Genomic DNA, 25,250 nt, shown 5'->3' on the forward strand with positions numbered 1-25,250 from the left:
TGCCGCAACTAGAGAAAGTCCTCGCACAGAAACGAAGAGCCAACACAGCCATAAATAAATAAATAAAATTAAAAAAAAAAAAAAAGCAAATGGGGAAAATCGCTGAGAGTGAATTGCAAGTCCACAGCCTCTGTCCTGTGAACTTCTCTAGTGCAGCAATTTGTTTTTCTAAAGAAATATCATAAACCCTGGCTGTCTGAGGATACTTCAAAGTCATGTTCTCCAACCTCAGCTCGGCCCTTCCTATCTGACAGTTCCTTTATACACCTTTGTTGAGTCTTGGCCCATTCACAACTTCTGCTTCCTCCCCAACGCATAGATTTTGCAAGTTATCTTGATTTTTGGTAAATGGATTTTTTACCATTTATGAATGAATATTTTCCTTTTTCAATTCCCAACTTCACTTAAGCAGACAAAACTATTTTCTCCTTCAATTCCTCTAGCCCTTTGGGACCCTTTTCCTGTTATCTCTAACAAACTCAGATGGCCTTCATTTTAAAGTAAACCTTCATCAGCCCTGTCATTACCTCAAATTACAACCCCCACTCTTGACCCTAATTTCTTGAGTTATCAGTATTTGGTTTTCCACAAATTATTCTCTGCCCAATCATATATCAAAACCCTAAAATCTGGCTTTTGCTTTCAATGATCTACTTTTATGTCATATACGGGGCACATTTATTCATTCAGCAAATACTTTCGGAGCATGCACTGTACTTGGTGCTAGAAATACAATGGTGACTTGGATTTTACAATCTAGCAGGGAGACAGCTACGTAACAGGTAAACAAATAAAAAATACTTGGAAATAACAAGGCATGCAGTGAAAGAGATGAACAGGTTGCATGCTGGTGACAGCAAGGGAAGCCTACCTACTTGGGTACCATGGTCAGAAAGGCTTTTCTGAAACAGTGGCAAAAAATAGCCAGTTGTTCTATGAAGAATGTAGGATGACCCTTTAGATTAGAGCAATCAGATCTATAAAGACCTGAAGCAAGAAAGAGCTTGGTGCCTCTGAGGAATGATCCAGTTCAATACAGCAGGTAGGACATGAAGTAAGGGGCCATGGATCCTGGAAACAGACCCACTGGAGTTAGGAACCATTGCAGGCTCAGATTCTAATGCTAGTTTTAGTAAAAATCCAGTCTGCCAGGCAGAAAACATTACCTGGAAGTGGCAGTTAAGTTCAGTCAAACACTTCCAGAACAGAGTTCTATCGTGGAAGATCAGGATGCCCTAACAAATAAACACAGCATGCAAATACTCAGCAACAGGCCATGTTCAGAGATTGCAACAGCCAGCACGAGGGGACTCGCTGAGCAGAGCGCCAAGCCCCAGTTACCGAAGGCCAGTTCCAGGATGGGACTAGAAGAGCAAGGCTGATGCCCTGTATTGAGGGTCAGGGCAATCGAGGCAGGAGGTGAACCTTAGGCAAAGGCACCTAGATGAAGATTTAAAGATGGAAAATAACACAGAAATCCATATAGCAGAATCAAGGTAACCTGTGGAAATGATGTGCTGGGGATGAAGTACAAGTCCAGTGATCAGTGAGGACACAAGATTAGAGACCAACAAAAGCAACGTGACTTGATTCTGAGTGTCAGTGTGCTCAGCTAAGAATCCTTTTTCCCTCCCGTTTGAGGCCAGGATTTGTCCTGGAAACCAGGATGTGGCTGAGCTCCCCGGTCTGAGTCTTTGAACTGCAGAGAGCAAATATAAGCAAGTCCCTATAAAAGAAACTGTTCTTTCAAAGATTTAATCAAGGGTTTCCTTGCTGCCAGGTCTCATTGTCATTTTTCAGTCTATATTTTCCACCGCTCCTTGGACACAATACACCCATCCCCTATTTACTGCCTTTCTCTTAGCTTTTTAAGGCTCGAAACTCTGATAGTAAAATCCATCTCCTCCATTTTCACACCAAATTGGATGCCAACCCAGTCTGTTTTACCTCTCTGTCCCCTGCTCTTCATTTCCACTGGCACAACCCAGTGTCATTGAACCCAACTGAAGCCGTCATTAAAGCCTCATCTACAGTCTCCGTCTTCTCCACTACCTTCTCTCCCCTTTCAAAACAGTATAACAGATTATTCATCTTGCTTAAAAGCCCAGCTTGAACCATATGAGTCTCCCAACAAATGGCTGGTGTGCATGTTCCCATCTCCCCTCAGTCACTCACTACATATTTACTGAATTTCTTCTGGGTTCCAGGTACCATACTAGGTGCTGACCATTCAGTGGTGGACGAAATAGAGTGGCAATGAAAAGCCTGGTCTACACCAGTGGCTTTCAAATATTTTGTCCCTAAAATCATTTTGTTCTAAAGAAATTTTTACTTGGAAGCCCACTGTGTAAGCACACAAAATGAGAGTTGTTCTGATTGAGACTGGGACTGCCTACTTTTTCTCTCCCACCACAGGATCCTTCAGAAATTCCTGCAAAATAATTTTAGACCCCCTTGATTTTCATATATTGATGCTATGCTTTGAAATACACACACACACACACACACACACACACACACTTCTTGTAGGAAACCATAAATTTCTGCCAATTTTTGCTATTAACTATTTTTGTGTTTTGCCCTCCCTCAATCATAAGCTCCATTATGCAAACTCTGGACCAAATTTTATTTGATAGCAGCTGTACTACTACAAAGGGTTGAATTTTTTTGCAAAGTCAAGCATGCACTGAATCAGCTTATTCACAGACAGTTTAGTGATTCTCATATTACAGATGTAGTGGAAGTGGACAAGTCTACAATAGTACCATAGCTTCTGAGCCAATCACACATTCTTAGCTTCCTTTTATGTTATATATTACAAATTCTAAGACAGACTCCAAAAATCCTCTACAGATGCAGGTGAGATAAAAATTAAGTTCTAATTTACAAATGACTTGAAGGCACAGAGAATATTATTTATATACACATACATATTCTTGCTTGTAATCATTTTTTATTTACTAAAATATCTGCTATAAACAAAGATAGACCAAAAGACAGTTAAGTAACATCCATAAAAGTTAAATTCTAGAAGCTACAGAAAGCTAGAAATTTCTATAGCACTTAACATTTGGGGGAATTAAGAACTTTTTTCCCAGGACTTAGAGGTTTCGCCCATATATTTCTCTCTTACAGCCTCCAGATTGTTCTTAAGGTGCAGGAAGTTGTGTTATTTGTTTAAGCAAGTAGCAGTTGTCAATAAAGATAGTGTGCTAGAGAGAAGGAATGGCTAGAAGAGGGGAATGAATTTGTTGCTTAGGGTAATATGTAACATTTGCAGAGGCCTTATTGTGTTCCAGGTGCTGTTCTTAGTACGTTAAAATGTGAACTCATTTCTTCTAAAACACCCTGTGCAGTAGCTACTATTTTATCCATAGTTTACCCATAAGAAAGCAGAGCTACAGAGAGATTAAGAAATTTACTTAAGGTCCTTCAACTAGTAACCAAGATTCAAAGCCAGGTGCTGTCTTTGTGGCCCACGCTCTTATCACTGCATCATACTGTCCAGCAGTGCTGCAGACCATCCAGTCTAAGCAGGGCATGGATGATCACAGCTCGACACAAGGCCAGTTTTCACAGTTGCTATATATATCCTTATGTTTTAAAAATTACCAGTAAGTTTTCCCTCCCAAACAATATCTCTTCCCTCAGCATCCTATTAAATTACAGGAGCCCTCCACCAACACTCCATGTCTTCCTCACTGGCTTTATTTTCCTTCATCCTACTTATCTCCATCTAACAAGCTTTATGTTTTGCTCAATTATTTTATTTCTTGTCTGCTTTTCTGCACTAGAATGTAAATTCCATGAGGCTAGGAATTTTTCTGTTTTAGTCACTGCTGAATTTCCTGTGCCTGGAAATGGTAGCAAGTCACAATTATTTTTTGATGGAATGAAGTTTCCTTCACCTTTACTAAAGCTTCATTACCACCAAAGATACTTAACCACCTCGTATGTGCATATATATAGATACATATAGATACAAATAGATACAGATATGTAGATATATACACACATGTATAGATACGTATTATATATATATATGTATACACTTATGTGTATACACATATGCACACATACACACTTGGATAGGATATTAGATATACAATATTAAGAACATGGTTAATATTAAACACTCAGTGTTCTTGGAATAAAGATGGCACATCCTGGGAAGTACACAGTACTCTAATTCACCCCTTGTCCCATCAGTTTATTTTCTTAGGTGTTTATGCTGGGGCACACATATTCTGAATGCTATCACTTCTCACTCTGAGGATAAATATATAAAAGCAGGAAATAGAGCCTTTTTCCTACCTCTCCGGAAAGAATTAGATGGCATTGTTGTTCTACCCACCACTAATCAGGCCTCTGTCTGGGTACCCATCTGCTGCCAGCACAGTTTTAATCACCACCCGAATCACCCCAGGCTTGCTGCCAGGTCCCCACCTCTTCTACTTCCCTTCCTTAGTCTCCCTCTCACCAATCAATATGAGTAAAACCCGTATGGGCTCCACCAGGCCGGCTACACCAGGACCTTAAATAAAGTCACTCCCGCATCACCATGGCAATAATCACCGCTTAGACAACACTCTTTCTGCTGATTCTCATTTCCAGGGAGCAAGTACTGAGTGAAAAGGAATTACAAGAGCTTGCGTGAATACAAATCAACTCAGACCTGAATATTACAGGAGACTGGGTTGCCTTTATATCCTATCATCTCCAACTGACAGTTCCAGGAGCATTCAGAAGTGCCAAATGGGTTTAGGAAATGTGATTTTGGTGCAGGGAAGAGAGCTAAAACTGAGAACTCTGCTGAAACGAGGGCCCTGGGGAAAAGGGTTTAGAAAATTCTACCCTGTGGCCAAGAAACACAGGAAACCAACTTTTATGCAGAGACCTGGTACAGAAAATCCAAATAAAAGAAACCTGGTCTTGTAAAAAAATGAAAATTCTACACCTGTCCTATGTGTGGGTGTGGAAATGAAGTTTACACCACCCTCATTGTGCTGGAATCTTCTAGAGGAAAGCAAGTAACGTAAAAATGGTGCCGGATCAGAGATACCACTCAGGCACCTGCCAGATACAAATTCAAAAATCCTCTCTAAAAACTTGTATACGACCCAGCACACTGGACTCCTACAGAAAAATAACCCCTAGAAGAGATGATTTCAAAAATAAAATGTATAGACCATTGCAAACAAAATGCCCCCCCTCAAGAAGAGTCAACAAGCAAACCAAGTAGGTTTGTTTAGTACTGGCAATCAAATTAGTATTAAAGAAATGGTTAAAAGGAAGAAATAATAAGGGTAGAATGCTATAAAAATAAACAGGTGGATCAAGAAAGATTGTAATAAAACTTCTAGAAATGAAAAACAAAACCATTAAAAATGATCAGAGCATCCCAGTTCTATGAAATGGGGTGGGGAAAGGGGAGTAGCGCCCCCGTGCTCTCTGGGAGGACTTGAAATGATTGCATTTACATTCTATAAAAGGGAAACTTCCCCAGGATATCAAAAGGACAGCACCCTGCCCCAATTCTAGCAATAAGAAGACACAATAATTCTCTTGAAAGCCCCAGTGGCATTATGCTAACACAAGAACAACATAGGAGAATCCTGACTCAGTTATGATTTACACAACTTCTTGTCATAATATAGCGCTCTGCCTAGTGAATACAGAGGCATCCTTGGAAGAGGCACTTTAAGGGTAGCAAGTCTAGCTTCTGAGACAGATGCTGAAGGTATAAAAAGGGGCAAAGGGTCTTCCGGGTCATGTCATTAGGTGCAGGAAGCACTCTTTCATTTCTTCTCCTCTTGCATTAAGCACTGAGTACAAGTATGACCCTGGAACTACTTCTTTCTTGGATTTCAGATAACAAGATAGACTCAACAAAGCATTTTTGTGGCCATATCTTTGGTGCTGACCTGTGGTTGGAAATAAAATATAAAACTCTCTGTACTTATCCAGCACTCCAGAATTCTAGCAATTAGCAAGCACCACCTGGCCCCCTGGGCTCCACTTTCCCATGGTAACTTCCTTCTTCTGAGCTTAATAAATCTTTGTGGTGTTATTACCTAACCTGAAATATAACTCCAGAGTGCCTTGTAAAAGGAAAAATGGCCACAAAGTCAGAATCTGAGATGGTGTGCAAAACTCCCTTGTGAAAGCTGTTATTTTAAAAAATTGTGAACTAGATCTATCTTTCGTTCCACCGAAACCTGCAGTGTTTCCGAGTGACAAGATCTCAGGGGATGTACTCTTGTTTCTGAGATGCTTTGGGGATTCATTTTTGAAGTTTAATCTTTCTTGGATCACATGTGACAGAATAAATATTATATTATTCCATACATGGTCTGTGGTTTATTCTAGCTCAGAACATGTAGTTAGTCAACAAAGGGAGGCAGCTTTGACAAAATTCAGTAACGTATACTGTTTGAAATAGGTACAAAAGTAACAGCCAAAACCACCAGGAATAAAAATTTCATTTGTGAAATTTTTGAGAGTAATTTTGTAGGAAAAAAGCCTCCATTAAAATTCATGTGTTAGTTTAGAAATCCCAAAGCAATCATTTTAGGCCCTTTTATCCACTTCTCCATCGTCCAGTAGCACTGAGCTATCTAAATGACTCTAATAGGCAAAATTATGCAGGAAAAGCTTATGATAAAAGTTGACAAATGGTGCTACAAAGAAACTGGTTTAACGACAGAAACCAATTTACAACAAGGAATAAAGAGGATATAGAGGGCTTCCCTGGTGGTGCAGTGGTTGAGAGTCCGCCTGCCGATGTGGGGGACACAGGTTCGTGCCCCGGTCCAGGAAGATCCCACATGCCGCGGAGCGGCTGGGCCCGTGAGCCATGGCCACTGAACCTGCGCGTCTGGAGCCTGTGCTCCGCAACGGGAGAGACCACAACAGTGAGAGGCCCGCGTACCGCAAAAAAAAAAAAAAAAGGATACAGAACATGAGTGGCCAATTACATTTTAAAGGTATCGTGCTTAATAATTGAGCACTATAATAAAACTACATAAATCACAGCCAGAGTTAATAACAATTTAAGACATACACTAAAATGTATGATTTTAGAAATTTTAAATATTTTCACAGCTTTGTTTTATTTTCTTTCCCCATCTTCAGGAATTCATTAATCCCAGTTTTCTAAACAAATCCGAAACGTAAATGATACACATTTTGGACATGTTACCTAAAGCTCGTTTGAAAGAACTGTGAAGAAGTGAAGATTTTCATTTAAGACCAGTATAAAATGAGCCTCAGTGGGGCTAGTGAAATGAAACAGGTAAGACTAAACTTTAAGTCATAAAAAGATGTCCATGTACTCATTTGAAAAAAATCCTATTCCTATTTTGATGCTTAAAAAACAAAAATCATCCTGGTGCTAATTCTAATTCACAAAGTGACCTATATAATCCCATATGGAAATCTCTTTACAGAATATCTGCATTTTGTGCCCTGGAAATTCAAATATCCCTCAAACCATCCTTATAGCCTCAGGAGATTTACCAAATCCACCAAATGCTTTAACATGTATAGTAATTTGTTGGCAGAATTTCTTGTGTTAAGAGACATCTATTTTGCAACCCAACATGAAATAGGAATAATAGAAAACTGATGTAACTGTAATTGATACACTTCTAAAATTATGTCTTAAATATTCACTGAACTGGAACCCATTTTTCCACATCGTGCAGAGTCTAAGAGCCTATTAATAATGAACAAATGCATCTTTTCCTATAAGCACAGATTAGAAAAAAATGTAATATGGTGAACACAGCACAGCTTAGCCTTGAAATGATGACAAGGTCTTACAGAAATCAGGAAGAAAGTAAATGCGACAAGTTTCTTTTCTGTTTGCTTTCAGGACTGACCTATTGCTCTGGACTATGAGAATAGTTATTACAGAATGAGTCATATGGAAAACACAGGCAAACAGAAGAATACTGAGAATACAAGTACGTGTTATTCTCTCATTGGTAGCTAACTTTAAGGGTAAGACATAAAAATTGGATAGTAAAAAGTGTCCCCAGAAGATCAATTCCTGAAAGTGATTGTATTTCTTTAAATAACAATCATAGAAGTTTTTTGAAAACCTCAAAATTACTCAAACCCTGTTTTTTGAAAGCAATTATTTCATTTGGAGAGACAGTATAACGGAATCAATTGGTAAAAAAGATACACACAAGCAGACTCAAAGCAAATCTGGAATCACAGATCACAGATTATTTTCATCTTTCAAGAAACAGACTCAATTATATGCACAAAAAAACTGAGGTCTTGGAAAGTTACTTATTACTGTTTGTCAAATTAGAACATCATAAGCACTTTTTTTGAGCCCATGTGCTAAATAGTAAAGTGTGTTTTCTACTGTGTATACAAAATATGAAAATGTATATTTTTTTCTTGTTCAAGAAAGCTTGACAAACTTTGAAGTGTTATATTACATGATGTAACAGTACACCATGTGTTATATTTACCATGATGATATTAATATGTAATGTATTTGTTATTTCCATATTACATTGGTATTCACTTACCACTGTCCCTCACAAAACAACGGCCATTTCAGTATACAGATGGCTAGATAATAAGATAGAAAATTCTTGTCATGACCACAAGACAATCTGCTCACATTGGGTAGGAAAATAGTAAAGGTGAAAAAAAGATTATCAGAAGAAATTCATAAAGCTTAAGTCAAAGTAAACCTACCTCAGAAGGTAGGATTAGGCTATTTTAAAAAGTCACTTGCATCCTTAAGGAGGAATGACAGCTTTCAACAGCATCTCTGCTTGTTCACGGCTCCGCCCTAAGGAGTGTGTAGGTCATGTAACAATATTGACTCTGGGGTCAGACTCCAACTGCTAAGGACACGTCTCCTTAATGCATGTGAAACCCTTCTTTCATATACAGCTAGTTACCAGATCCAGATATATTTGTTTAAATGACCCACTTCCCACCTATCCAAATTCATTAGCAGCAAATCACTTCAATGGGAAGTTCTAAGGAGTCATGAGATTTTTCCCTTCAAACTCCAAAGAATGATGTTCATGCTCCCTTTATAAATACCCATCTTCTGAAAGATAGAGTTTGTGGGGAAATCACTTCATCCATTTTGGATGTTCACACATTATAAATTACTTTTTATTCCTCCTTCCTTATAATCTCCACCTGCACTGTAATCTAAAAGGATTTCCGACTGTGGGCCTTTATTCAGGGTCAACAAAAGACTTGAATGACTGTGAGACTAGGACTCTTTCCAACTTAGACCACAGTATAAAACTGCTGATAGACGGGAAGAAATACAAGGTTGTGCTATAAAACAAGGGCAGAGAGATAAATGCTAAATTCTAAAGCTGTGGGCTCTCTGAAAACGGCTACACATAGACACTTGAACATCTGAGCAAGAGTTTTTTTAAACCTGGGTCTACGGATCCCACAAAGGGCCCCTCGGATTCAGTTCAGTATATAAATGAGATAGCCGAAATAATTGTAAAGTTATGTGTGTGTGTGTACAGGCAAATTTTTTTTGTAGAGAACATCGGTAGATTTTATTATCTAGACCATATAATTTATTGTCCAAAGCACCATACTTTTTTCACCATACTTTTGAAAGAGAGAATCATAATATATTTGGCTGTGAGCAATATTTACATGATTAATATAACTTGAATTGTTCATCAGTAATTTTAATTTATGATATTTACAAGAATTGCTAAAGTGCTTAGAAAAGTTTTGGTAATTACGTTTGCAAATCTGCCCTGTTGGACATTTTAAAAGTTTAAAAGAATTAAATGTACTGGTATTAAATTTGTAAATGTAGGTAAAAATACTTAGGGGTATTTCATTAAAGAATTTTGTACAAGCAGCTATTTAATATATTAAATTTAATATATTGAAATGTAATCAATGGATTAAATTTACCTAATTTAGGTAAATTTAATCCATTGATATTCATTTTAATTTCATTTAATTAAACATCAAGAAACAAGTTCTAGAGATCTGGTATACAGCATTATGTTTATAGTTCAGAATACTGTATTGCACACTTAACAATTTGTTAAGAGGGTAGATCTCACGTGATCTGTTTTTACTACAATAAAAAAATTCAGACATTGAAATCTTCACTCCCGTACCTCAAAATATGAGTATATTTGGAGATAGTCTTTAAAGAGGTAATTAAGTAAAATATGTCATTAAGATGGGCATGAATCCAAGATGACTAGTGTCCTAACAAGAAGAGGAAATTAGAACACAGATAGGTACAGAGGGATGACTGTGGGAAGACATAGGAAGAAGGTGGCATCTAGAAGCCAAGGAGGGAGGCCTCAGATGAAATCAAACTCGCTGATACCTTGATCTCAGACTTTCAGTCTCTAGGACTGTGAGAAAATAAGTTGCTGTTGTTTAAGTCAGACAGTCTATAGTATTTTGCTATATACCAGCCTAGCAAATGAATGTACCAAGTACTTTCCCATTTCTTATTTCATTAAAATCTCATTTCGTACTCAAAACAGACATGTATGGTAATCTTATCCCCGTTTTGTAGATAAGGAAACTGTAGTTTCAGAGATGTTAAATGATGTCTCTGAGACCATCCAGCAAGTGAACACAGGATGCAGGACTCAGACAAGAATCTTATGGAGCCCACGTGCTACCCACTTTCCATTCTTAGCAGGTGACAGACTAGAGGACACCACAGCTTTGGTCTCAGCAATGCCCTTAACAAGTTGTGAGATCTTCACACAGTCATTAATTTTTTAACATCATTTTTTTCATCTGCAAAATGAGGGGGTTGAATTGACTATTCTAAAGGCTAAATAGACTGAGTCTATATGAAAGGCTTATCAGTTTTAAAAGTTGAGCTCAAATCATTGTTTTCACTCAAACTCCTAAAGAAATGGTCTCTATAAACTCATTTCTAATGAAAATTCACCGTTTTGGGAATCACTTCATATTTTGCCTGCAGAAATTAAGGCTCTATCCAAAAATTTAAATACTTTAAAATGTTTTGAAATATTATCTTAACTCCTTTCAAAAGTTATTTTTATAGGGCTTGCATCCCATTAGTTAATTTTCTGTTGTTAAAGATTTCTCTTTTCTGAACTTTTAAGGATTGTGCATAGTTTCAAGAACAAAACACAGGATTAAAATTTTTCACAGAAAACCCAAGTCCAGTCTTAAAATGTTGAGCGAATAATTGTATAACCCCGAATGAGAAAGTAGTTGCAGACCTTACTTTCTAGGTCTGAAAAATGATGTAAATACTTTCCTGCAGGCCTAGCAGGAAAGTCTGCCATTAAATAAAAGAATATCTGTGAAATACCTTTGAATTCTTTGGAGGGAAGTTGCTGCAAGGTAATTATAAAAAGTCATAGTGTTAGGATATCTTTTTTCAATAACTTCCTTAGTTTTAAAATATGATGTGAATGCTTGGTTTGGATTGTTTTCATACCTACAGTGACTATACATTTTGTTTGCCAGAAAGAGGAAGTCCATTGTGTAAAATAATCTATACCATAATGGAGGATAGCAGCTTATATGACTGTAGGGGTCAGAATTGTGAATCACCTCTTGTGTGTTTCCAACTAAATAGAGGCAATCTCCCCAGGAGGGAGAAAAAAAAATTCTACAAACCACAAACTCCATCCAATCACATAAAGACAAATCAGCCTTCAGGCGAATCAAATGTCTTCATTTAAAGCTTACCTGGATTTGGCACTCTGCCCATGTTTTCCCAATCTCTTAACAATCTACTTTCACAAATAGTTAAAAACATGCATACTGAAAGGCATTCCTTTGCAACCTTATTTTTAAAAACAAGGAACTCTTTAGCCCAGGGAAGACTTGGGAAAAGAACAGTTCCTCTCCGACTTTGCAACAGGTGAATATGGGCTTAGTGGGTGGGATTGAGGTGTGCTCAGGTGCATAAATACAGGCTTGGGCTGAGCCAGCACACTAGGAAGCTCGGACTGCATCGAGGTCATCTGGCTCACACAGACAGGTGGGTGGGGAAATCCAGGTAAGGCTCCTGACAGCAGTGTTGGAAAGGCACTTGTTAGAATGAGCTTTGGCCTTTGGTTACTGTGTAAAGTTGCAGGCACTCCACAGGCAGAGGAGTGCAGGGTAGTTCCATGGGCAGTGAAATGGGATTTGGAGAGGGAATCATGGGATTTCCACCAAAGGCTTACTGGGACTTCTCTTTGGCAGAGCTATGCTCCGGAGCTGGTTGAAGGTAATGCTTTCTCCCTCAGGAAATGAAAGGTTTAAGAGTGAGCGAACTCCAGGAGTTTTCAAGCCCGGCACAGGGCCCAGGGTCCCCTGTCTTAGTTACTGAGCCCTGATCACCATCTAATGCTCTGTTTCTTTCCCACTGGCAAAGCAAAGACCCGCAGGACTGTGAAAGCTCAGCTCAGACTGGCTGCTTGGAATTACAGTTCAGATTATTGCAAATCAGAAAACAGTTTTCTTTCTGTGTCTAATATAAAGATATTCTTGTTACTTCTTCAATCTTTAAATTCATGGGATAGGCTGTACAAGGAGAGATCTGGTTGCTTTCTGAGGCATTTATGAACAGGGACACTGAAACCTCCTGCAAGGCATTCCTTGCTGAAGATAAGAAGACAGAGATATAATGAAAAGTGAAAAGTTCTGGTTTTGAAGAATGTGTGTGTGTGTGTGTGTGTGTGTGTGTGTGTGTGTGTGTGTCTCCAAATTATCAATGTCCTCGGTGGTTAGCTTTCTATTTTGAGGTGGTTTATGCAGGCAGTTTGCAGATCACAGTCTATTCAGTAATTAAAACTCAGTGCAGTGAATCTCAGAAAGTCAGCTCAGAGCAGGATGTTTGTACAGTAGGAGTTTTATTCGGCTCCCTTGAGTCACCCTGCCATAAAACATGTATAAGATATCAACAGTTCCAACCTGAAAGCTGCAGAGCTAGAGCAAGGAGTCCTAATAGCCACTGGCACAACAAGAACTGTCAATGAATTAAATACTTCACCACTAGTTTACTACTATTTTTTCTAATATACATGAGATGCTGTTGCTATAAAGAAATACAAAATCAAATGTTTGTTGATAAATTTAGAGTCATTATTTGCCATGATATTTTTCTGAATCCAACTAGTATTCCAAAAGTATAATTATTCTCACATAAAGGTTCTTGGTTTTTGTTGTTTACATTAAAAAGAAGCTTTTGTGGGCTTCCCTGGTGGCACAGTGGTTGAGAGTCCGCCTGTCGACGCAGGGGACACGGGTTCGTGCCCCGGTCCGGGAAGATCCCACATGCCGCGGAGCGGCTGCGCCCGTGAGCCATGGCCGCTAAGCCTGCGCGTCCGGAGCCTGTGCTCCGCAACGGGAGAGGCCACAACAGTGAGAGGCCCGCGTACCGCAAAAAAAAAAAAAAAAAATTGTTATTGGCATTTCCATATCTTTATAGGTATAGAAAATGAAGAAAGTGTATCCCTGTTTTTTTGCTTTTGTCTTTTTTGAGTGAGATGTTGTGTGGCTACGTACTATGACACAGATAATAATTGGTCAGTTTAATACAAGGCATCATCTGGATTTGGTGACTTAGCAATGCCTTTTTTCAGAATTGGCTAATGCTTAACAAAGGTTCCCACTTGCTCTATCAGAACATGAGAAACTTTACTCCCTAAAAATACTAAGCATTGATGGTCCATCCTGCTTCCCTCGCAGAGTTCAGTTGATTTAATTCGAAACATACACCAATATTAGAGTTAGGTGTTTCTTTTTAGGAAATTTCAGTCTTTGGCTTTATTAGCATCCCAAGTATCCAGCTTTGCATGTTATGGTCCCTGGATAACCCTAGTGACTGGCTAGTGCAATTCACTTTGCTAGCTAGCTAGCTCACTTCCTCATTCATTCATGGATCTTACTTTGTCATTCACTTTGCCATTCATAAGCATCTGCTTCACAGTAGTGTAACATTCCCTGAGAATTAAATTTGGAATACTGGGAAGGAAAAAAAATTAACAAAGAGACATCCATGGGGTTGGTTTCTCTGTGTTATGAGTCCCATAGAATATTTTTGTGCACTAAAGTACATGCCTACAACCCCCTACCCTAAAAGGCCTGCACTGAGAGTCAAAGAATTAGTTCACTGAAAGAAACCTGCACTGATGTATTTTAACCAATTCAAAACCAATATATAGAATTTGAGTAAATATTACACTAGGGAGAGAGTTTTATGGGTGCAAGTTTTTAGTTAAAAGATACAGCTGGCAGTTTCTAAATGAAATAAATCATTTTACTCAGATCGTATTCTTCAATGGCAGTGTCCTCATTTTAACAAAATGTTAAAGAAGTATGTATGTTTAGGGTAATTTTTTCAGGATGGGAAGACGGGAGCCAGCATTGCAAAATGGCACAATCCAAAAGCCTTGGTGCTATGCCCATCTCATTAGTCTTCATTTCTCTGAATTTCAGATCCTTCATCTACAAAATGAGACAATGGGGAGGTGGGAAAAGAGGATATAACCCTTAAGGTGTCTTCCAGTACTACAAATTTTTAAATATAAATTTAAAAGCAAATTCCCTTAGCTATAAGAATACATACATCTATCTATTTTTTAAAATATATATGTATCTATTTCTATATTGTAGATTTCTATGGAGATCTTCATATTTTATCTATATGGATCTATAGCATATAGAGGTAGAAGATGATATAGATAGGTAGATAAATAGATAGATGGTAGGTAGATATTCATACTATGTATTCTTAGGAAAATTCTGTGGAAGGTAGTTTTTTACTCCAATTGCACGTGTTCAATCTCATCTAAGCCTCAATTCCTGTTGTAGCCCATGGTTGTGTTACAATCTGAAGATTTCGAAAACTGCTAATTCTCTTTTGTTTTACTGACTTTTTGCTTATCTGTTTGTCTTCCATATCAGATTTGCCATGGAGAAGATTCCAGTGTCAGCATTCTTGCTACTTGTGGCCCTCTCCTACACTCTGGCCAAAGACACCACAGTCAAACCAGGAGCTAAGAAGGACACAAAGGACTCTCAACCCAAACTGCCCCAGACCCTCTCCAGAGGTAGGAGTCAGCTTCTTATCAGCCTCCAGTTATACTTAATTGGTAAAGATTTAACACTCAGAGCTGAGAGTTGGGTGCTGAACATATTTTTTATGGGTTGGTTCTAGATTTATCGAAGTTTATAATTGTTTCTGCCTTCTCTAGAGGTTTTTGCTCTTCTTTAGCATCAAGTATATACTGATCCCAGTTTTACCACTGCTGTTCAACAGCTTTGGATCTGAGAATATAATCACTTTAAATATACTGGTTCATTTTGTTCTAGGTTGGGGCGATCAACTCATCTGGACTCAGACATATGAAGAAGCTTTATACAAATCCAAGACAAGGTAAAGACAAGTTTTACAGAATTCCCTCAAAGCTCTCAAGAGCACCATCTAGTGATCTTTAGCTACACATGAAATCCTACTCATTAAAGATTATCCAATCTCTCTTTGTCTCTTAAAGCAATAAACCCTTGATGATTATTCATCACTTGGATGAATGCCCACACAGTCAAGGTAATTTATACTTCTAAATATAATTTCCTTTATAGGCTTTTAGCTCTAGGGCCAAGGTCCAGGTCACTCATCTTTACATCCTTAGCACCTAGCACAGCTGAATTTAAAAGAATATTTTATGTAGTAAAAACATATTTTAAAGTAACTTCAAATATTTCCACAGTTTGTATTAGCCATTGGTTCACATTTTGAAAAAACAAGCTCTAGAATTCATCCTTGACTTCTTGTTTTCTCTTTCATCTCATATCCAATACGTCATCAAATACCATTGCTTTATCTTCACCATATTATCTGAAAGCCAGCACCAGCCTCATGGGCACACCACCTTTGCGGTCACACAGAACCCAGTGCTTAGTAGGTTCCTATGCTTGTTGTAAAGCTCTGTTGTTGCTGTCTTAAAATTCGTAGTAATTTTTGAACGAGAGGCTCCATATTTTCATTTTGCAATAGGCCGCATATATTACGTAGGTCCTGCCCAAATCCAGCCACCTCCGATTGCCTCACTGCTACTGCCCTCATCCAAACCAAGTTTAGATCTTGCATTGATCTGTAACAGGCACCTACCTGGTCACCCGACAGTCAGTTCTCCACACGGAAGCCATCACATCCTAACACTCATGTGCTCAAGTGGCTTCTCATCACAGGTAAAATTAAATCCAGATTCCTGATCATGGCCCAAATGGTTGGACATGATCTGGCCCCTGGCTGCCTTTCCTTTCTTAGCACTCTCGCCGTGTTTTCCCTCCACTGCATCTAGCCTGGCCATTGCGCTTTCCCTCAAGCACCCAAACCCATTCCCAGCTCAGGGCTATTGCTCTTGCAGTCCCCTCTGCCATGTGTGACATAAACCTAACATCTTAGAATGCAGCACCCTCTCACTTCTATGTCACCTCCTCAAAGAAGTAAGTCTACCCTAACCACTCTGCAGCTTTTAAACCTCTTGCTTTGCTTTATTTTTCTCCGAAGTACCGTAATCTCCACCTAAAATTATTTGTTTATGACCTGTCTCCTACACAAGCATTTGAGCTCTATGAAGAAAGCACATTATTTTTTTCCCCACTGCTCTATTCCCAGTACATGAAACAAGCCTGTCACAGAGTAACCACTCAGTAAATATAGGTTAAAAAAATTAAGGGATGAATGAATGAATGATTGGATGAGTCAGTAGAGAAGCAAAGCTAGTCAATGGCCTAGATATTACTTCACTAACCAGCTGCAGAAAGGGCGGAGTTGAATATTGTATTACAAATACAGTTCAATTTAAAATCCAACGGAGAATAATGGTTTTACCTGGTGATGAAGTGAGTGCTTAACAATCTTTTCTTTACATTATAGCTTTAAAGAAGACATTTGCTGAAAATAAAGAAATCCAGAAATTGGCGGAGCAGTTTGTCCTCCTCAATCTAGTTGTAAGTTTACTCTTCATCCTGCCATTTCTCTGTGGCTTAGAATTTGAAATGGTTCCTTTTCCCTATACATCTTAGTCATACTGCATTAATGGGGATGTGCTCCAAATATCTCATCTCATAGATTACAATGAGGAAAGATTTTATTTCTTGCATGTCTACATTTTTATTTAGCAATTCATCATTTTAAGTTGTCTGAAAAATACTCTCCTGTGGTCCAGAATTTCTCTGCTGCTGTAATAAGTGGAACGTTTTTGTCATTGAAAATCCCTTGCTGTGCCCCTTTCCCCTGCAGTCCTGGCTGCTCTCCACCCATTCTTAGTCCGTGTGCCCTCTCTCCCCGGAAGAGGTGGCTCTCCAGGGGTCCAAATCGAACCCTTCCACATGTGCTGTGGCCTCATGCTTTTCCGTCCTACTTCACCATCACCACCCCTCCTGATGGTCAAGCTTTCTGCCTTTACAAGTTCTTCTGCTTGGTATACAAACAGTATCCACTTTCCTTCTGAGAGCAAACAATCAGTAAACTACTCAGAAAACTACTCTCCCTAATTATATGTCCCCTGATGCTTCTCTCTGTCATCCTCCTTCCAGCTTGACAAGTTGGCTTTTTCAAGGATCATCCACGCCAGCAGTTCTTCCTCACCTCCCTTCCAAGGCACCTCTTCCTCCTTCTACCTCTTAATATGAGTGACTTCATGAATCTCTACTTGACCTACTTCTCTTTTTATATTTTATATTCTCCATGGACAATTTCATCGGCCTTTCATCAATGCCTGCTTACCGGTAACTCCCACATCTTCCCCAAACACGCAACAGCTTCCAACTTACGCACACAGCCTAGTTCCAGAAATCTCGTAATCAGCTTCAACTCGACATATGCAACACCGAACTGAACAATGAGGCCCAGGTTTTTCAGAAAGCTCTTTTTTCTCTATTCCTTATTCCATTAGAGGGTTATTCTAGATCTGAGCCTCCCACTCACCTCCGGCAGTCAAGAAGCCCTGCGGTTCTCACTTTGAAATATTCTTGCTATTGGTCACTTCCCTATCAATTGAGGACCACTGTTTTAGCATAAGAGTTTTTCACCTTGCCTAGCTTATTGCAGTATTACTAAATGGCTCCCTGCCTACAAAATAAATCCCACATAATCCCACGTGATTGTCGGGGTAATCACTCTAAAAACCAAACTGCAATCATGGCACTTCTAACACCCCTCCAGTGGTTCTTTTTTATTTTCTTAATATTTTTTCTTTTTATTGTGGTAAAACGCACATAATATAAAACATACTATTTTAACCATATCTAACTGTACAGTTCAGTGGCACTAAGTACACTCACATTGTTGCACAACTCTCACCATCATCCATCGCCTGAATTTTTCACCTTCCTAAACTGAAGCTCTGTCCCCATGGAACACTAACTCCCCATTCCCCCCTCTCCACTCCCCCCACTGTCCCCCTTTGGCCCCTGGCATCTACCAATGTACTTTCTGACTCTATGAATTTGACTACTGTAGGTACCTCACATAAGTGGAATCAAACAGTACTTGTCTGCCCCTAATGTATACTGGAATGCATTTCTAAGGTTAACTTAATATGTGTCCTACAAACAGATTGTACCTTCTTTTTTCTTCCCCCTGTGCTATATAGTAGGCCCTCACCAGCCATCTACTTCATACACAGTAGTGTACATATGTCAACCCCAATCTCCCAATCCATCCCACCCCTGTCTCCCCACTTGGTGTCCATACATCTGTTCTCTATGTCTGTGTCTCTATTTCTGCTTTGCAAATAGGTTCATCTGTACCATTTTTCTAAATGCCACATATATGCGTTACTATACGATAGTTGTTTTTCTCTTTCTGACTTACTTCACTCTGTATGACAGTCTCAGTGGTTCTTATTTATTTATGAGCAGACGTAAACACTGTGGCATGGTGTGCAAGGCCAGTCACAAGCCAGCCCCTGAAGTAGCTTTCTAGCATCTTCTCTCACTACTGCCTCAGGTATCCCTATCCTTTAGTCCCATCCAAACACATGGTTATATAAAGTGCTAGGCCTTTCCTCTACCTTTGTATGATTTCCCCCCTCCACTGCCTGGAGTGACCTCCTTTTCTGTATAACTGACTCCTATTTACTTTTTTTTTTTGCGGTACGCGGGCCTCTCACTGTTGTGGCCTCTCCCGTTGCAGAGCACAGGCTCCAGACGCGCAGGCTCAGCGGCCATGGCTCACGGGCCCAGCCACTCCGCGACATGTGGGATCTTCCCGGACCGGGGCATGAACCCACATCCCCTGCATTGGCAGGCGGACTCTCAACCACTGCGCCACCAGGGAAGCCCCCTATTTACTTTTTAAAGGTTTCTCTTTACCCACTTCAGAAAGTCCTAGTGGCACCTGCAGATGAGGCTAAATGTCCTGCTCTGGGCACCCAATGCACCTGTATATCCTTCATCATAACATTTCACCCCCCGGATCCTAAATATTCCTTCTACTACCTGTATCTCCCTGTTAAACAAAGAAAATTTAAAAATGACAAATGGATAGACGAATTTTCAAGATAATCCTGTTTTTGCAGATTCTCTAAAGATGACTTCCGTTGTTTTTTGTTTTTTTTTTTTCATTATGCTAGGTCCTCCTACCTCATCCAAGCTCCTTCCCCAAACGCTGTATGCCTTCCAAATTCTCCCTTACTGAGTTTTTTGGCTCTTTGCTCACCACATGCATCAGCTTTTTACCTCATGGTCTGAATCACAGTCTGCTCTGTCTTACTATTTCATGCCTGTAACTTGTCTCCCCATCTATATTATAAACTCTCTGTGTTAGGGATGTGTCTTATAGTGTCTTAAGATGCCTAGCCCAGGGCTTCCCTGGTGGCGCAGTGGTTGAGGGTCCGCCTGTCGATGCAGCAGACACGGGTTCGTGCCCCAGTCTGGGAGAATCCCACATGCCACGGAGCAGCTGGGCCCGTGGGCCATGGCCGCTGAGCCTGCGCATCCGGAGCCTGTGTTCCGTAACGGGAGAGGCCACAACAGTGAGAGGCCCGTGAACCACAAAAAAAAAAAAAAAAAAAAAAAAAAAAAAAGATGCCTAGCCCAGGAATGGACACACTGTTTTAACAAGTTTGAAAATAACTGAAGAATATAAACAAACTGAAAGCTGCTTTTTTTTAAATCTTAGTATGAAACAACAGACAAACACCTTTCTCCTGATGGCCAATACGTCCCCAGAATTATGTTTGTTGGTAAGTAAAAGTGACAATGAGATGAAACACACTCTGAACATAACACAAGTGCCACCACATCTCTGCCTCTGTCCTCCACACCCTCACGTGCTGCTCCACCGTGGCCAAGACCATGATGAAGCTCTACTGGGGAGGTTTAACTGTCAGTTTCACAACCTATTTTCATTAGGAAATGCAAGCCTCTACCTATTTCCATACATGACATTTTTTCTTCATCTGCTAACTTTAACTTATCTTCTACCACAAGTACACCTGAGAAGGAAGCACCCTGTTAACTGTTTAAACATATTAATCATTTCCCTGAATTATATCAGTTCTGTAAATATTTAATCAGGCAAACTTTTGATTCCTGTGCTGGATTTTTCTTTCTGACATTTTTTGATCATTATTTCTAGACAAGTTATGAATATGGGCTGAAAGAAACAAAAATCAAAGGAGCCATGCTCCTTCCGGCCACTGGTACTTTTCACGTGCCGCTCCCTCTGCTGGAAAGCTTTTCTGCTTCCCCCCTCGGTACCCCCAGGTCACTGTCATTCACTGACCTGCTCAAACTCCCGCGATGTGCTCCTGTGGCACCATGTTCCTCTCAATGGTCACTCTTTCCTCAGTTTTAATTTTGTATTTATTGGGTGATTGTTTAATAAATATTGCCCCCCATGTGGCAGGGACTAGATCTTCTTCAGCTCACCATCATATTTTCAGCATGACCCTGTGGTAGGCTCACAATAAGTATTTGTTAAATGATTGGACAAATGAATTGAGTTTGGCTTTGATCAAAGTGATACTGATAAAAGGGCAATCCATAATTAAATCCATCACATAGCAGAGCTCACTCTGATCAAGCAGGTCACCTCTGTAATTCACCCAAGTTCACACTAACCTATAAAACAGGGGCAAGAAAAAGTGAAGGGAGAAAAGGAGGAAGGCTGAACTGGAGCTAATCTTACAGATTTGGTTTTGTTAGGATTTAGAAAATTTAGACCCTTAAATGAAAGGGCCCTTATAGGTCATCCAGTCACACCCTGTGCAGGAATTCTTTTCAGAGTGTTCCTGTCTAAGGGCTTTTTAACCCCCGTTCAATTCCTTTGGTCACAAGAACTAGGTCCCAGGCAGCTTGCTGCTTCCGGCTCAGTAGTTCTCCACAAGGCCTGCACATTAGAATTGCCTGGAAGATCTTAAACATCAAGCTGCCCAGGTTACACCTCAAACCAATTAAATCAGAATCTCAGTGGCTAGGACGCAGGTGGCAGTCTTTGAAAGCTCTGCAGATGACTCCACTGTGCGGCCAAGGCTGTAAGCCAATGCTTGGGAGTTGAAAAAGCTTTTCTGATGTCACTGTATTATGAAAATGAGACCCTGTGTCTGTATCCTCTACCCCGAGCAGAAGTAGAGTAGGTCTTAAGTCTTTCTTGAACAAACGAAAGTCTGCTTCCTGTAATTTATGTCTGCTGGTCCTAGTCCAACATTCTGAAACGACAGGGATTGTCCATCAAGTACCAGTGACAGACTTGGTATCCATGTGGCTGGGCCTCATCTTTCCTCTTCATCTAATTCTCAGGACACGGACCATAGCCTCCTTCAGTCACTTATCTCAAGGCAAGGTTGCCAGGCCTTTGCATATCCTACTACCTCCCTTCTGGATGCATCTTATTTATACCTGTTTTTTCCTCATTAACCGATAACTTCAAGTAAATATAAAACATGAAAAAAAAAGGATTTAAACCTTTAGGAATATATGTATAAGGGAAGATGCTTAAATTTCTATTTTTAAAATGCAGCTACTTAACAATAAAGTAAAAAAACTACACACTTATTTCACCTTGGCTGGTCTTAAGGGTTTGCATTCTTATATTCATTTAAAAAACAAAACAAAAAACTTTGGTTTGGAAAACTAGCATTTGATGTGAGTTCCTAATTATCCAGGTTGCTCTTGGTAACATATTTCAATTACAATATAATCATTTCAAAAATTTAAAATAATTCTTTAGTAGAGAATGCCAATGTTTTCACCAAAAAAACAAAACACCATCCCAAGAATGTATATTATCCTATTTTCAGGTTACTATAGATAGGACAGCAGGGTTCTTAACCTTTTCCACAAATAGCACTGCACGGCTGTTGAATGCTCCCAGTCTGGTTTTGGGTACCGGCTGCAGAGGCCAGGTTGCAGACTGGATGGAGTAGAATCTCATCCAGCAGGACACACTGTGTTCTTTTCATGGGATGTGGATAAACATGTAGGCTTCAAGATGCAATAGGGGTTATTTTGAAACATAGCACTCCATTCCCTTTGGCTTTTTCTTTGTAGACCCATCCCTGACAGTTAGAGCCGACATCACTGGAAGATACTCAAATCGTCTCTATGCTTACGAACCTTCGGATATGGCTCTATGTAAGTGTTACCTCCTTTGAACATCTGTTTCACTGCTGTACTGGGAGGAGAGTCCACATGGGGAGGGGGAGAAAAAGCTGTGCTCAGAGACCCCAGAGAACCAGTCTGACCCTAACTGGCCTTGTGTCCTCCAGCAAATTACATTCAAGCATTGATCTCACTTTTTTAAAAACTCCATTAAAGATGAGTTATTTAGATTAGGTATCTTTTCCTCTAGGAGAATCCTAGGACCATATTACCTCCTTTTCAGGTTTCTCTTAGGCTCACTTAACTCCTTCTACCACAGACCTGAGCGCAATAGTAATCGTACCATTACAATAGCAATAGTAGCAATCTGCATGTTTTGTTAAATGCTTTCCTCCAAGTAACAAAAGTGAAATAATTTAGTCCAGCTTATTAAAGTTGAATTCAAGTTCAATTTTAAAGATCAGTAGGAAAGATGGTTCCAAATACTTGCCAAGATACTGACTTCCCCTGGGGTTGCCATAACATGGAAAAAAAAAAAGTGTGAGACTAAAGGCAGATGAAGAACCTCAATGGGAGACTGTACCTAGTTGTGACATCTAATTAGTCCTTCTGGGAAGAAAATTGAGTCTTGTCATAAGAACCAATTCACTCAATGACTAGTGACTATGTAGACCTGCACTGCCCAATATGTCAGCCATTAGTCACATGTAGCTGTTTTATAATTAAGGTTTTAAAATTCAGATCCTCAGACACGGTAACCACATTTAAAGTACTCAGTGAATGGGCACTGACTATTTTTCATCATCACAGAAATTTCTGTTGGGTGGCACCAACCTAGAACGTTATGCTGGGAAGGATTATGAGGTTGTGTCTGGGCAGCAGTAAAGAATGTCCTGGTCCATTATCAATGTCTCCAGTAGGTTTTGGGTGCATCAAGGGAAGCACATTCCAAATGTATTGACCATTCTTGAGATAACAGTATAGATCTTAATAAGACTTTGGGTTCCTTAAAGGCAGGTATTCCGCACAGGTAATATCACCGTGCCTTGTAAAAAAAGCAGTTAATAAACATTGGAAGAGAACTAGATTATAATAATAAAAGCCATTTCACATACTTTTAGAAAAAAATTTACAAGGTTACCGACATTCATGCTATATCTATCAATATGATTTCTGATGATGCGCTGACTCTCATAACTTTTTCCCACATTAGTGCTTGACAACATGAGGAAAGCTCTCAAGTTCCTGAAGACTGAATTGTAGAGAAAAAACAAAATCTGCAAGCTCCTCCCTTTGTGTTGGGCCTTGAGACTTGGAACCATAGGAGATTTTAGAAGACTGTGGAGAAGGCAGAAGCACTGGTGAACCTACTGATTAGATTATGGTTTCATGTTACAACAGCTCTTTTGTAAAATTTGGTTTTAAGTATACATGTATGAAAACAATATCTTATACTACCATAGTGAGCTATGATTTTTTAAAAAATAAATCCTTTTAGGGGTGTTCAAACTGTTCTTTTTTCCCCCAATTTGGTCTTTTACAGAAAAGCTATTCGGTTCATTCACCAAATAGGATTTTCAGACACACAAAATGTTCCAAAAGAGGGCAAGACAAACCTAGTTCAAGCAATGAAGCCCAAAAACAAAGTTATCATCTCATCTCACTATAGTTTCTCACTGGGTGACTAAAAGTAGACATGAGCTTGAACAACAGAAGTATCAAACAATATGCTCTAGTGTGAAAGAATATCTAGAAAGGCATCCCATGAAAATCAATACCTAATTGAAGACCACCCCTCCTCACCCTGGCCAGAAACCCCAATGGACACTCTTGAATTTAGCAATTCAATTTTAGTTAGATTTTGCTCTCAGAGAAAGCCTCTGGCAGGTAGCTTTCTCCTTCAAAAGACTAATTTTGTAAAAAAAAAAAAAAAAAAAAAAAGTCATTCAAAGAACACCTGTATCCTTAAACACACCCTAATGAAATTGTGAGAATTAAACTCATAATATATTTGGTTTCTTAAGGTTTTAGAGTACTGGCCGGGAATAAATTCAGTTGATATGTTCCCGTCTTCTTCACCCAAATGTGACCTGCTGGGTAAAGAGCAAAGGGCACTGACATCATGTCCACGGGGTAGAGATCAGAGGTTACTACTTATCTTTGGAAGAGGTGAGAGAGGAGGTGCCATCAGATAGGGGAGCACTTTAACTACTTTTAACTCTTTATTCTGCTGACAAAAATTAGAACCATGTATTAATTACTTCACTACATATTTAATCTCACATTCATTGTTAGATAAAATTCCTTTATCACCCAAACCCCACTGCCTTCTTTGGCCCCTGAATGGCTGCGACGGTCTGTGCAATGCTTTGCCTATTGGTTATCTATTGCTTGTCTTAATTAAGTTTTTTTGTTTGTTTGTTTGGATACAGCCTTTTCTGAATAGATTCTTTGGCATTATTAACTTTCCCAGTTAATACTTTTTAAAGTACTTTTCTCTCACACAGTACTGGCAAAGAGCTCTGCAACAGAAACCTATGTTGTTGATTTAATGACATATAAATCCTCAGCAAAAATATCATCAGAGGGATTGGGTGCCCTCCTTGTAAGTAGGTAAGCTACATGTACTTAAAAAGGTAAAATATCCCATTTAGAAAGCTCTCTGAGGGTTAACT

At 39.4% G+C, this 25,250-nt stretch overlaps 1 protein-coding gene and 1 long non-coding RNA gene across 3 annotated transcripts in view; one reads left to right on the plus strand and one right to left on the minus strand.

Annotated features, from left to right (window-relative positions):
* LOC309810847 overlaps window positions 1-25,250 on the minus strand; it is a 439,519-nt gene that overhangs the window by 412,019 nt on the left and 2,250 nt on the right. The gene's annotated exons all lie outside the window — the stretch shown is intronic.
* On the plus strand, window positions 11,984-24,089 carry AGR2 (anterior gradient 2, protein disulphide isomerase family member). Of its 2 annotated transcripts, none has more exons than XM_082633136.1 (8): window positions 11,984-12,031; window positions 14,926-15,071; window positions 15,334-15,397; window positions 15,516-15,568; window positions 16,904-16,977; window positions 20,153-20,216; window positions 22,525-22,608; window positions 23,789-24,089. In XM_082633136.1, the coding sequence occupies exons 2-8, from the start codon at window positions 14,933-14,935 to the stop codon at window positions 23,836-23,838; spliced, it is 528 nt and encodes a 175-aa protein (XP_082489262.1). In that variant the 5' UTR covers window positions 11,984-12,031; window positions 14,926-14,932; the 3' UTR covers window positions 23,839-24,089. The 2 variants fall into 2 exon arrangements, with proteins under 2 accessions (XP_082489262.1, XP_082489261.1); XM_082633135.1 differs by having other exon boundaries at window positions 11,985-12,013.

Source organism: Mesoplodon mirus (assembly GCF_964341445.2).
Source record: "Mesoplodon mirus genome assembly, chromosome: 9".
NCBI lineage: Eukaryota > Metazoa > Chordata > Mammalia > Artiodactyla > Ziphiidae > Mesoplodon > Mesoplodon mirus.

What these genes read in the sequence shown, in the direction of transcription:
- AGR2 (XM_082633136.1), top strand. Translation starts at nt 14,933, where the DNA reads ATGGAGAAGATTCCAGTGTCAGCATTCTTGCTACTTGTGGCCCTCTCC. An exon ending in TTATACAAATCCAAGACAAG is followed by an intron (nt 15,398 to 15,515) that starts GTAAAGACAAGT and finishes TGTCTCTTAAAG; the next exon opens with CAATAAACCCTTGATGATTA. An exon ending in TTGTCCTCCTCAATCTAGTT is followed by an intron (nt 16,978 to 20,152) that starts GTAAGTTTACTC and finishes TTTAAATCTTAG; the next exon opens with TATGAAACAACAGACAAACA.